This window comes from Scyliorhinus canicula, chromosome 4, assembly GCF_902713615.1.
Source record: "Scyliorhinus canicula chromosome 4, sScyCan1.1, whole genome shotgun sequence".
NCBI classification, from domain to species: domain Eukaryota; kingdom Metazoa; phylum Chordata; class Chondrichthyes; order Carcharhiniformes; family Scyliorhinidae; genus Scyliorhinus; species Scyliorhinus canicula.
The window spans coordinates 165525276-165539778 of record NC_052149.1 but is presented as its reverse complement, the minus strand read 5'-3'; the positions used below and the strand labels follow the sequence as shown (position 1 = coordinate 165539778).

At 45.8% G+C, this 14503-nt stretch overlaps 1 protein-coding gene across 1 annotated transcript in view; it reads left to right on the top strand.

Annotated features, from left to right (window-relative positions):
- LOC119965143 (V-type proton ATPase subunit e 1-like) overlaps positions 1-13883 on the top strand; it is a 30654-nt gene extending 16771 nt beyond the window's left edge. The window contains 2 exon segments of the mRNA XM_038795486.1: positions 13758-13801; positions 13804-13883. Coding sequence (XP_038651414.1) covers positions 13758-13801; positions 13804-13850 — 91 coding nt within the window. The 3' untranslated portion in view covers positions 13851-13883.
- The last annotated feature ends 620 nt before the right edge of the window (positions 13884-14503 follow it).

Sequence of the window (14503 nt, the reverse complement as noted above, 5' to 3'; positions counted from 1 at the left end):
GTAAATACCATGTTGTTACACTGGGAAATTCCATCATCTCATTCAATGTAAAAGTAAAATACTGTGGTTGCTGGGAATCTGAAATAAAAACAAAATGCTGTATATACTCAGGCAGTTAGGCAGCATCTGCAGAATGCAACAGTTCTGAAACATCACTCTGATTTTAAAAAGTCATATCGACATGGAACATTTACCTTGTTTCTCGCCACAGATACCATCACCTCATTTCCCCTCTCTCATGCTCCATGTTGTTTAATTTTCCCCATCCCGCTCTTGCTATTCATATCACTCCTATAAATTCAGAGCACCACGGTAGTGCAGTGGTTAGCACTGTTGAGAGCCAGGGTCTCGTGTTCGATTCCCGGCTTGGGTCACTGTCTGTGTGGAGTCTGCACATTCTCCCTGTGTTTGGGTGGGTTTTCCCCGGATGCTCCGGTTTTCTCCCACAAGTCCCGAAAGACGTGCTGTTAGGTAATTTGGACATTCTGAATTTTCCTTCTGTGTACCCGAACAGACACCGGAATGTGGCGACTAGGGGCTTTTCACAGTAACTTCATTGCAGTGTAAATGTAAGCCTACTTGTGACAATAAAGATAATTATTATAAATCCTTCCATAAACAATAATAATAATATTTCTTAGTGTCACAAGTAGGCTTGCATTAACACTGCACTGTGAAAATCCCCTAGTCGTCACATTCCAGCGCCTGTTCAGGTACACTGAGGGAGAATTAAGAATGTCCAATTTGTCTAACAAGCACATCTTTCCGGACTTGTGGGATGAAACGAGAGCACCCGGAGGAACCCCCGCCCCCGCGTCAGGGGGAGAATGTGCAGACTCAGCACAGACAGTGACCCAAGCTGGGAATCAAACTCGGGTCCCTGCCGCTGTGAAGCAACAGTGCTAATCCATCCAGGGTATCTTTGGGATCCCCTTACCTTCTGCTGTTTCTGTTATTTTCCACCTCTATCCCCACCCTCCACCACTGCTATCGCCACCAGCTGTTGGCAGTCGCAAGTGCATCATGCACTCAAAATGTCTGATTCAAAGTGCACTCTGTTACCTAACAACTTGCTCGCTACAACTGACCAATGTAGTCCAGGCAGACAAAACTGACTATTATTGATTGAGAAATTTCTGTTCAGGACCCAATGCAAATATGACAGATACTTGCATTTATGTAGGGTTTTTGCCATGCTAAAACATTCCAAAGCATTCAAAGGAACCTTTTTAAAACAATTTATCAAATAATCATCATTAAATAATAGAGCTGCAAATATAAATAAGCTAAGCTAACATATGCAATGAGAATGAAAGCATTACAAAATGCTACTCTGTAGTTATTATGAAAGATACTAAAGCAAAGTCTCTGCACAATACCTGAACTTGTATTCTGCTAAAGTTGGACGGTTGATTTGGAGCCTCTGATAAGCAGAGATGCAAACGATAAGGGCTGCTCAATATTCTACTGTTCAGAGTAATGTAAAACAATGATTTGTTTTGTTTAGTTCATTGTGAAATATTTTAATAGGTAATTTTGGAAAAGTTGGTGAGACCTTTATGTTGAAATGAGAAAGTGGCAACAAAATAACAATTGGTTACTTGAGAGAACACGGTGGCTATTGTAAAACAAAAATAAAAGACGTTCTGTTGGACAGTCTGAACGTCAATATGTAATTTAGGAAATGCCCTAGATTCTGGGCAGACTTCCTCCTGATTCATCAATGAATTCTTCACATTTTGTTCCCCTCATTTGGATTCCAGTGTTGCAGCAGCCAGCCATCTATAATCTGTTGTTGTGCTATGGTTCACAGGAAGCCCTGCAAACAGCTGCACGCATTTTTAATTTGTGGTCAAAGAATGTTCCATTTGTTGACTTGTATACCACTGGATTTAAATTGTACTAAAACTTGTCTTTTTAATTTTTAAACTGGCACATTCAAGTGCAGTACAGAGAGACGGTACATTAGTGTGGAGGTAGCACTAATCATACCCTTCTAAAGGTTTTTAAAAATAGTATTGTAGCATCTGTATCCCGTATAATTGATACAAGAGTTTTCGATATGCTTTTTTTAAAGATCCCTTTTTCTGTCCCCTCCCCTTTGTGTCAGCCTTGGCTTAGTTGGTAGAACTCTCTCCTGTGAGTCAGAGCTTGTGGGATAATTCCCGGCCAGTGTGCTATACTGTTAAAATGCCATCTTTCAGGTGAGTCATTAATGATAATCTTTTATTGTCACAAGTATGAAGTTGCTGTGAAACACCCCTAGTCGCCATTTTCTGGTGCCTGTTCAGGTAAGCTGGTGCAGGAATTGAACCCACGCTGCTGGCCTTGTTCTGTATCACAATCCAGCTGTCAAGCCCACTGAGCTAAACCAGCCCCTTAAGGACCCCATGAAGCTAATCGAAGAGCAGTGCTTTCCTTGTCCTTGCCTCACTGATGCTTGTGGATCCTTGCTCTGCATTAATTGGCTACTATGTTTCCCTCATTACCATAATGAATATACTTCAATAAGTACTTAATTGGCTATAAAGCTCTTCCCGACGTCACAAAAGGCACTCTGTAAATGCATGTTTCTTTCTTTCTATCTTCCACTCCTGTAAATGTTGATTCATAGAACATAGAACATAGAACAGTACAGCACAGAACAGGCCCTTCGGCCCTCGATGTTGTGCCGAGCAATGATCACCCTACTTAAACCCACGTAACCCGTATACCCGTAACCCAACAATCCCCCCATTAACCTTACCCTACGGGCAATTTAGCATGGCCAATCCACCTAACCTGCACATCTTTGGACTGTGGGAGGAAACCGGAGCACCCGGAGGAAACCCACGCACACACGGGGAGGACGTGCAGACTCCACACAGACAGTGACCCAGCCGGGAATCGAACCTGTGACCCTGGAGCTGTGAAGCATTGATGCTAACCACCATGCTACCGTGAGGCCCCTATTCATGCTGGAATATACCCTGTATGTGCCAGTTTACCTTCTGACATTAGGCCATATGGGTGAACTTGAATTGTTTCGAACCAACAAACTATTTGATCTTAGGAAGAAATAGAATCATGGAATCCTTCCAGTGCAGGAGGAGACTATTTGGCCCATTGAGTCAGCACCGACCCTGTAAATGAAATGAAAATCGATTATTGTCACAAGAAGGCATCAATGAAGTTACTGTGAAAAGCCCCTAGTCGCCACATTCTGGCGCCTGTCCGGGGAGGATGGTACGGGAATCGAACCATGCTGCTGGCCTGCTTGGTCTGCTTTAAAAGCCAGCGATTTAGCCCAGTGAGCTAAACCAGCCCCTAAGAGCACCCTACCTGGGCCCAATCCCCACCCTATCACTGTAATCCCACCTAAACTTTGAACATTAAGGGACAGTTTAGCATCGTCATTCCACCTAACCTACACGTTATGGTCTGTAGGAGGAAACTGGTGCACGTGGAGGAAACCCACGCAGACACTAGGAGAATGTGCAAACTCCACAAGTCTGCCAAAGCCGAAATTGAACCTGGGTACCTGGCGCTGTGAAGCAGCAGTGCTGTGCCACCTGACATAATCAGCTGAACCAGATTCCTTCCCAATGTGCCACATAGTCAATTATCATAACCTATCACAGCCCTGGCTAACTTCAGCTAATCCCAAACAAACCAGTGATGTAACTGGAATCTACCTGGACTGTATGGCAAATCATGTATTTTCCTTTTCACATTTCATCAACACCCTCCTCTCACAACTGAGCTTCAGCCATCATGCTGTGAATGCTGAAAGTCTCTGACAAATCTTCTCTGCCTTGCCCCATCTTCTTAAATCACACTGTAGGACATCCTGTAAAACTGGTTGCTTTAGTTACCTCCACAACCTCTACTTCAGGGGTTATGGTAATGGAGCCAAGGAGTTCACATTTGGGGTCACTAGCTCCTCCTTGTAGTGGCAACTATGGAGAGGAGACGAGCATGTCCTGAGGCTAGGGCGGGACAGCTTGAATGAAATGAAATGAAAATCGCTTATTGTCACGAGTAGGCTTCAATGAAGTTACTGTGAATAGCCCCTAGTTGCCACGTTCCGGCGCCTGTCCGGGGAGGCTGGTACGGGAATCGAACCTTTGGACCAACTGCATCAATTCTGTCAAAATGTATGGGGTGGACATTGGGCTCAGGGAACAACTTCTAGCTGCAAGTTTGAGTATTCCTGGGATGTTTGTGAGCAGACTTCGCTCAACTAGAGACTGGCAGGTATAACTTGCATGGCTGAGCCTCGAAGGTGAGTGGCAGCTTCAAAATCACACCAGGATAGCAACTCTGCCTCACAAATTACCATTAATCAAAAGGGATGGGGAGGGTTAATGAAGAGGCAACTGGGAGAGTGGGGGGAGGGAGGAGGATTGGCGGAGTAGGCACTGAGTGGGATTTGGAACAAAGGGGTTGCTGAGTGAGGGGGTTTTGGAACAGGGATTTTGAGTTTGAGAAGAGGGACTGCCAAGTGAGTGCAGGGGAGGAGGAGTGTTGTGAAGGGGGTCTGGGTGGTGGGGGGGGGAGGGGGTGGGGGAGCGACTGATTACAATTTGTGTATGTGGGGACAGTTGCAAGAAGGGCTACACTTGAGTCTTCTGTCATCGGAAAATGGAGAGCTCGTCTGAACCTACATGAGTTCATAAAAGTGCACTTTTTCATATTTATATGATATGATCTGTACATGGATTTTAATGTGCTTATTGCAGTTTTGTTTTAGCTGGTGTCAAGGGTCATGTTAATTTTCGGGTGTTGAAATCTGATCTCAATGGAAAATAATTTGGAGAGAATTGCTCTACATAATATCAAACTACTTTCCCGTACCATCCCAAGTTCCATATTGCATAGGTTTGTTTTTACAAGTTAAGTAATGGCAAGACTAGAATTTGTTGCCTCGCCTGATTGACCTTTAAAGGTGATAGATTACATAGAGCTTACAGTGCAGAAGGAGGACATTCAGCCCATCGAGTCTGCACCGACCCACTTAAGCCCTCACTTCCATCCTATCCCCCTAACCCAATAACCCCTCCTAACCTTTTTGGTCACTAAGGGCAATTTATCATGGCCAATCCACCTAACTTGCACATCTTTGGCTTGTGGGAGGAAACTGGAGCACCCGGAGAAAACTCGCGCAGACGCTGGAGAATGTGCAGACTCCGCACAGACAGTGACCCAGCGGGGAATCGAACCTGGGACCCTGGTGCTGTGAAGCCACAGTGCTATCCACTTGTGCTAAAGTGCTGCCCAAATGATGATGAGTTGTCTCCTTGCACTTGCCCTTTGTGTGGCAAATGTACTCCCAATTATGCTATTTGATAGGCAGCTACAGAATTCTGACCAGGAACAATGAAGGAACAGCAAGATAAACTATATAGTCCAAGTATTTTGGACTTCAAGTTTGTAACCTTTTTTTATAAATTTAGAGTACTACAACAATTTAGTTGAATGTTCCTTTGTTTTTCTGCCTCTGTAGATAGTTCAGGCAGTGCCCTATTGGGCCTCCCCTTCACCAACACTCTGACTCCCTCCGTCCCCACCACCCTCCTTTCCTCTCTCTCCCACCACCCCCCTTCCTTTCCCTTCTGTTGGCACAGAGGCGAGGACATCTGGTCTCTCCAGCGCAAAGTTTAGTGCTTATACCATTTGTTTTTTGTAGAAACGTGTTGTGAACTGTTTTAATAATCAGAGTATTCACTCCCCCTCCCCGTACATTGGTACTGAGGGGAGGATATCCTGTTTCTCCAACACAAAATGAGTGTTTGTACCGTTTGGCCTTGTATATATTTTTTACTGTTTTAGAAAAAGATATGGCCATTCCACTAACCATAAAGTTTATAACCTGAGTGAGCATAGTGGTTTAGCTGACAGGCTAGGAAGCCAGAGGTTGAGCTCAGATTTTGTTTCAGCGAGATATGAAATTGAATTAATAAAATATGGCATTTTGTGTGGTGGCACCATCTGAGAGAACTATGAAAGATGCTGAATTGTAAAAATATGACCATAATGTCGTTTTCCTCTGTCTCATCTACATGTGGTGTCTTGTTGTGAAATCTATAGCAATTGGAGATATTGATTCATGGGACAGCAAATGCAAAATAAATTGAGTGATAACTGATCGTCTGTACACAACCTAGTAATGAAGAAAACGTCACGTGTATTTAATGGCCCTAATATTTTTTAAATGTTTGTTTAATGGTTCTAATGCTTGAATACTTTGTGTTAACTACACTGTCGGAAAGGAAACCTTGTTTGTGCTATTCCCTTTCTGGTTCTGGATCTGACCTCTGCTTCTTTCAGGCTGACTGGACCCATCCTGTTTCTGTGGCCAGCCTCCGATTGGGCACTGGTCCAGCTCTTCTCTTTGCATGCTGTCATTGGTGATGTAGTGTTTAGGAAATAGTCCAGGTCAGACTGCAAGGCAGTAATTTAAAATTTGTAGTTCAGCTGACCGCTCTCTGTTACTTGACCACATCTATTTTTTTTTTCAATTTCAAGTTCTGCCATCTGTCTGGTGTGTCAATGCCTCTTGCAGTAAAGATCTGAACTACATGTTTTTTAAAAAAAAAATAGATAAATTTAGAGTACCCAATTATTTTTTTTCCAATTAAGGGGCAATTTAACGTGGCCAGTCCACCTAACCTGCACATCTTTGGGTTGTGGGGGCGAAACCCACGCAGACACGGGGAGAATGTGCAAACTCCTCACAGACGGTGACCCAGGTCCTCTGCGCCGTAGGCAGCAATGCTAACCACTGTGCCACCGTGCTGCCCTTGAACTACATGTCTGATTAAGATGTGGAGAAATATAAATCCATGAAACCCATTGCTTTGTTGGAAAAATACAGTCCATTGGTCAACCGTGCCTCCCTGTGACCTGCCGAATGCCCTGAGCTAGTTCGTGGCTTGTATTGATGTAGTATCATGGCACAGGTTCACTACCATATTTATTTACAAAGAGGTAGTGAACTTGACATGTTGGAATTTTAACCGGGTGCACTGCGCATTCGTGGCAGCTTTCATCCAGTATCTTGAAGTTCTGAGCATTGCACTCGATCTTAAAACCTTTATCACTTGGACTTCCGGTGGCGACATGTAGGAGGAGGTCACATGTAAGGTAACTGCTGCCAGAGACGTTGATTTTGGTTCCTTTTACCGGTTTCTGGGGGAAATCGGTGGACAGATTCGTCCCATTCAAGAATATTTGGTACGAAGATGTTAAAAGGTGCAAGAAAGAATATAATTTTTTAAAGGTGGAAGCAGTCGGAGGAACCAAGTAAGTTGCAGAACCCAGGGGGGGGTCTAAGACGGCGGAGGCAAATGCATCGGATGGAACCACATCTATCGCGGTAGACAAGATGGCGGAGGTAATGGCTATCGAATTTGATAAACATTTCGAGAGGCATGTGAGGGAAATGGTGGGGGCCTGCAAAGACAGTGGATGATGCCCTGCGACCGATAAAGGAGGCAGTGGAAAAGATGTTGAAGACGAGGTGATGGCGAGATGTTGAAAGGAGTGGAGGAGGCACTGTGCGACAGTGATCCCATTGCCTTGTTAGATGCTGAGCTGGGGAGGGTGGAGGAACGAAATAAAGGTCTGAGAGTGAAGGGTGCTGATCTGGAAAATAGGTCGAGGCTGCAGTACATTGATCATGTGGCTTCCTGAGGGAGTGAGGGACAAATGTGAGGTAATGCATTTTGGAAGGTCTAATGCAGGTAGGGAATATACAGTGAATGGTAGAACCTTCAAGAGTTTTGAAAGTCAGAGAGATCTAGGTGTACAGGTCCACAGGTCACTGAAAGGGGCAACACCGGTGGAGAAGGTAGTCAAGAAGGCATATGGCATGCTTGCCTTCATTGGCCGGGGCATTGAGTATAAGAATTGGCAAGTCATGTTGCAGCTGTATGGAACCTTAGTTAGGCCACACTTGGAGTATAGTGTTCAATTCTGGTCGCCACACCACCAGAAGGAAGTGGAAGCTTTAGAGAGGGTGCAGAAGAGATTTGCCAGGATGGTGCCTGGTATGGAGGGCATTAGCTATGAGGAGCGGTTGAATAAACTCGATTTGTTCTCACTGGAACAACGGAGATTTAGGGGCGACCTGATAGAGGGCATAGACAGAGTGGATAGTCAGTGGCTTTTCCCCAGGGTAGAGGGGTCAATTACTAGGGGGCATAGTTTAAGGTGCAAGGGGCAAGGTAAGTTTTTTTTTTACACCGAGGGTAGTGGATGCCTGGAACTCACTGCTGGAGGAGGTGGTGGAAGCAGGGACGATAGGGGCATCTTGACAAATACATGAATAGGATGGGAATAGAGGGAAACGGACCCAGGAAGTGTAGAAGATTGCAGTTTAGTTGGGCAGCATAGTCGGCACAGGCTTGGAGGGCCGAAGGGCCTGTTCCTGCGCTGTACTTTTCTTGGTTCTTTGTTCTTTGAGTGGAGGGTCAGAGGCCGATTAATACTTCAAGTCTCTCTCTCTCTCTCTCTCTCTCTCTCTCTCTCTCTCTCTCTCTTCCCCCCCCCCCCCTCAATCAAACTTGATTGGGCGAATAAACCACTGCAAGTGGTGATGGCGTGTTTTCACAACTATCAGTTGAAGGAGCAGACCCTAAAGTGGCCCACGAGAATCGGGAGGTGCGGTGGAAAGGCAGCAGTATTCACATGGATCAAGATATTGCAACGGAATTGGCAAGGAAGTGGGTGGCCATTTATTTACAGGGCGAACTTGGCGCTCTGCAAGAATGGTGTGTGTGTGTACTTAGCGAGGCTGAGGGTTAGGCACAAGGCTAAATCTTTGTTTCAAAGAAGTGGAGGCATTTATCGAAGTGGAGGAACGGACTGGACTGAAGGGGCTTACATGGAACTTAGTTGGTGGTTGGGACAGGTCTGTTGCCTGTGTATTTTTCTGACATTCTTATATTTTTGTTTCCCTTGTTCCCTTTCCCACTTTGTTTTTGCTTGTATGGAGTTGGTGATAATTGAAATTGTTGCAGGTTTGCTTGGTGGGTTCTGTTCTTTCTCTTTGTTATATTTTTTGTGTTAAGGGATGCTTGAAGTTTGGATGGAGTGTATGCAAGGTGGAAAGCTGTTGGGCAGTTTTAGATGGTGGAAAGCGAGGGTGGGGTGTTTTTGGTTTCGATTGGTGTTTTGTCTTGGAGGGTTTATTGGATGTGGTGGGCTCTGAGGGGGAGGGGCAGGGGGCACTACCTTGCTAACTGAGTGAGATTGGCTAGTGAATGGGAGTGAGGTGGGGGGAGGGGCTGTAGCTTGCAGTGGAAATGTAGACGATTGTCATGGATCAGGGTGGCAGGTGTGTCATAATTATGGGGATGGTGGAGGATAAGTCGATGGCTTTAGTGAGCATGTATGCCCCAAATTGAGATGATGTGGAGATCATGAAGATGATGCTGGCTGCAATACTTGATATAGATATGTAGCAGCTGACATGCTGTGGGCAGCACGGTAGCATTGTGGATAGCACAATCGCTTCACAGCTCCAGGGTCCCAGGTTCGATTCCGGCTTGGGTCACTGTCTGTGCGGAGTCTGCACATCCTCCCCTTGTGTGCGTGGGTTTCCTCCGGGTGCTCCGGTTTCCTCCCACAGTCACAAAAATGTGCAGGTTAGGTGGATTGGCCATGATAAATTACCCTTGGTGTCCAAAATTGCCCTTAGTGTTGGGTGGGGTTACTGGGTTATGGGGATAGGGTGGAGGTGTTGACCTTGGGTAGGGTGCTCTTTCCAAGAGCCGGTGCAGACTCGATGGGCCGAATGGCCTCCTTCTGCACTGTAAATTCTATGATAATCTATGACATTGGTGGGGGGGGGGGGGGAATCTGAACTGAGTTTTGAGCCCCAAGTTGGATTGGTCTAAGCTGAGTCACTGGCCCCTTGGAGGGGGTGTGGGGGGCAGCAAATGTGTGGCAGCGTTCATGCGGGAAAATGGGTGGACTGGATTAATGGAGTTTTTGCACTCTGGGGGTAGGGAATTTTCCTTTTTCTTTGCGGTGCATAATGTGTATTCGGGCATAGATTTTTTTTGTGATGGGGAGAGCCCTGCTGCTGGATGTGAAGAATGTTGAATATTCCGCAATAGTGACATCAGATAATGCTCAGCACGTGGTGGATGTGATTTTGGAGATGGGCCCGGCCCAGCGTCCGGCGTGGCTGTTAGCGGATTTGAGATTTTGTGTGAAGCTGGGTCGGGTGTTTGATAAATATGTGGGGTTCAACAAGAATGGGGAACTATTGCCCTTGGTATTGTTGGAGGCTCTAAAGGCGATGGTGCATGGGGAGATAATTTCATGAAGGCACAGAAGGAATCGGGAGACGAGAGAGAAGTGCCAGCAGTTGGTGGATGAGATTCTGGAGATGGATGGCAGGTATTCAAGTGCCCCGTTGGCAGAGCTTCTGTCTGGTAGAAAGAAGTTGCAGATGCAATTTGATCTGCTATCCACTGATAAGGTGGTGCGGCACTTGCAGGGGATAATGTACGAGTATGGCGAGAAGGCCAGGAGGCTTTTGGCTGGTCACTGAGGCGACAGGCAGCCTCCCGGGAGATTGTACGTACTTGGGACTTGGGTGGTAGTTTGGTGTCAGCGTCAGATAAAGTTAATGGGGCAATTGACGTGTTTTATATGGCTCTTTATTAGTCAGAGCCGCCAGATACGTTGAGGTTTTTGGAATGTCCCAAGGTAGAAGCAAAGGATTTGGGGATGGGGGTGAAGAGAGAGAGAGAAGGGCCAATGGGAGTGGACGAGATCAGAACAAAAATTAGGCCAATGCAGACCGATAAAGGACTGGGAGCTGAGTGGGTTCCCAGTGGAGTTTTGTTTTAAATTGCTGATCGACTCATGCCGTTATTGGTGGAAATGTTTGAGGACTTGTGGCTCGGCGGTCTCTTAGTCAATGATGCAAGAGTCCATCTCGCTTCAGCTAAAGAAGGATAGGGACCTGGTGGAGTGTGGATTGTACCGTCCGATTTCACTATTAAATGTAGATGCTAAGATTTTGCTTATGGTGTTAGTGCTGAGGTTGGAGGGGTGTCTCCTGCAGGTTATTGGGGAAGACCAGACTGGGTTTGTGAAGTGTTGGCGTTTGTCATCCAATGTGAGGCAACTTTTGAATGTGGTTTTGTCCCCGGCGGAAGGGAGGGAGCAGGAGGCCATTGTGACATTGGATGCCGGGATGGCTTTTGATGGGGTAGAATGGGGATGTTTGTTCACCGTGCTGGAACAGTTTGGGATAGGGCCTAAGTTTGTGACATGGATTTGGTTATTATACAAGGCACCCAAGGTTAATGTTCATACCAACAATGTGAGTTTGGGATATTTTCAGTTACTGAGGTGAATGAGGCACAGGTGCCCTATGTCATTCCTCTTGTTCACATCGGCAATTGAGCTGGTGTCCATTGCCCTGGGGGCGTCAGATCGATGGAAAGAGATAGTAAAGGGCTGGGGGGGGGGGGGGGGGGGGGGGAAACATGGGTGTCTTGCCATGTTAACGGACCCGATCCCCACAATGGGTGATGATATGACACTGCTGAAGTGTGAGTTGAGGCTCTTTCATGGTGAAATTGAATTGGGAGAGAAGTGAGTGTTTCCCAGTAACTGCTGGGGAGGGATCAATTTGGGGGTGTTGCCTTTTCGTCTTCCGGATTCCATTTTGGATATTTGAGGGTGCAGGTGACTGGGACTGGGCCCGGCTTCGGTAATTGAATTTAATGAACCTGGTGCACAGGGTGAAAGCAGACATGGAGGTGGGACAGCTTCCCTCTGTACTTGGTTGACAGGAGTTCAGTCGGTAACGATGAATATCCTGCTGCATTTTTTTGTTATTTCAGTGTTTGCCTGTTTTCTTGCCAAAATCTTTTTTAGGAGAGTGGGCAGATTGATTTTGACGTTCATTTGGGTGGGAAAAGTAGCAAGAATTAGCAAGACAGTGCTTCAGGCTATCGGGGGGGGGGGGGCTTGCCGTTGCCAAGTCTGATATTATTGCATGGTGAATGCTAAAAAGGTGCTGGATTAGTGTGAGGATCCAGAGGCTTTATGGGCACAGATGGTTAAGGCATTGGTGATGGCTTCTCAACTTTTTTTCCGGGCAAGTACTTGGGGAATCAGGTAGTGGCCTCTACGCTGAAGATGTGGAGACAATTTCGGCAGCACTTCAAATTGGGGGCGGTATCGAAGTTGGTACCGGTCAGTGCGAACCATATGTTTGAGCCGGTGTGGTGATTTGCTAGGTTTAGTGGTTGGGAGGAGAAGGGGGTTGCTGTGATGAAGGATTTGTTTTCGGAGGGCTGATTTGCGAGCTTTGAGGACTTGGGGGAGAAATTTGGACTCTTGTGGGTGGATACATTTAGATATTTACAGGTGCGTGACTTTGTGAAGATCTTTCCAGCATTCCATGTCCTGGTTGCTGGAGAAGGTTTAGTGATTGGCAGGGACGGAGGAGTGGAGTACCTCTGGGGTATATAGGAGGCTGATTGCGGAGGTGGCAGTATCCTTGAAGGGGGTTAAGGCCAAGTTGGAGGAGGAGTTGGGGTCCAAGCTGGAATAGGGGGTGTGGTGAGATTCTGCATAGGGTCAACACCACGTCGCCATGTGCAAGGTTAGGGCTGATACACTTGAAGGTAGTGCATAGAGCTCATTTGACCAAATCCAGGTTGACGGGCTATTTGTGGGGATGGAGGATAAGTGTGAACATTGAGGGAGGGGCCTGGCTAACCATGTGCACGTGTTCTTGTCATGTCCTAGCTCGAGGGATTCTGGGTCCCCTCCTTTGGCCACATTTCGGCAAGCCTACAAATTGAACTGGGAAGCCCTGTAACTTCCCAGCCATCTTCTGGGTATAGGATCTGCTGGAGCTTCAGACTGGGGCTGGCGGGAACTGATGTTCTGGCCTTTGCCTCACTGATTGCTCGAAGGCGGTTGCTGATGGCCTGGAGGTCACCTTCTTCACCAGTTCCCCGGCTGGGGATATGAAATTCTTCTATCTCAAAAATTAAGTACACCGTGAGGGGCGCAATCGAAGTGTTCTATCGGAGATGGCAATCGTTTATCTTGTACTTTAAAGAGCTGGCGACCTTAAGTTGTGAGGAGGGGTACTGGGGGAGCTTGATCAGGTTACTTTTTGGCTTGCGGGGGTGGGGCAGGGAGGGGTTTATTACCAGTTATTGTTTTTATTATGTATAAAATTGGAAAAGTTGAATAAAAGTATTTTTTTAAACCTTTACCACTTTATATATTCATATTTCAGGACTTGTTACCAGCAATGTGCACATCCTGTTTTGACGTCATGACATCAGGGTACTCTGCAAAATAAATTTATATTGTCTGATATATTCTTCAATTACTCAGGAGTCTGGTAACCAGAAGTAAGTCTGAATGCATGGGTTGTGTACAGTGATCATTTTGGTATTGTTGAGCTGATCTTTACTGAACTTTAAATAGGGAATTAATTCATGTACACTATTTGGTTGGTCAAGGGAGTGGATTCATGTACACTATTTGGTTGGTCAAGAATAGTTACTGGATAAGGTAAGTGCCACCAGTCGGTACTGTTTTCCAGTTGAATGGAACGCTCAACTATTTGATACACACTACTTGCCAGCTTCTGGAGTAATCTATTATGATCAACTCTCATCGCCATGATACATTGTTAGAATAGAAGATGATCAAACAATAGTTTAAGGTTTAAAAAAAAATTCCTTTCAACTAAATGTGGCTGATAACTTTTTCTTTATTTGCAGCTGGCTGATTGCAATCCTGTCCCAATTAAACCCCCTCTTTGGTCCACAATTGAAAATGAGACAATCTGGTACTTGCGCCACCAATGGCCTTGAATTCCTCAGCAAATATCTTTCGATGGAGATCAGGTGAGCCTTAGAGAAAGTGTTTTATTTTATTGTCATAGGTGCATGATTTAGAAGGTGCAGTTTATTCAGTGTACATAGTACTCGTATATATTTCTGAGCTGAGTAATGACCTTTGCATTTATTTCGAGGGCTGGCATTGTGTCCAGTTTTTGTACTTGGATAAAAATAGTGTAAGCCTTTAGATATTTTAATTGAAAACTTCTCAATTCCAAAGAAATATCAAAATGTACTGCTTCAAATTACTACTGATCCTTGTATTCACCACTTACTAAGTTTATAAGATTATGTTTTGGGACTGTCTCTTGAGGGTAAATTGGAGCAACAAAGGGTCATGTGGCCTGTTCAGAATTCTGCCTGATCATAGAATTTACAGTGCAGAGGGAGGCCATTCGGCCCATCAACTCTGCACCTGCCCTTGAAAAGAGCACCCCACTTAAGCCCACTCCACCCTATCCCTGTAACCCAACCTAACCTTTTTGGGCATTGAGGGCAATTTATCATGGCCAATCCACCTAACCTGAGCATCTTTGGACTGTGGGAGGAAACCGGAGCACTTGGAGGAAATCCTGGATGGCTTGGTTGTTAAAGATTCAATGGGGGGGTGTGGGGCACCCAAGTTG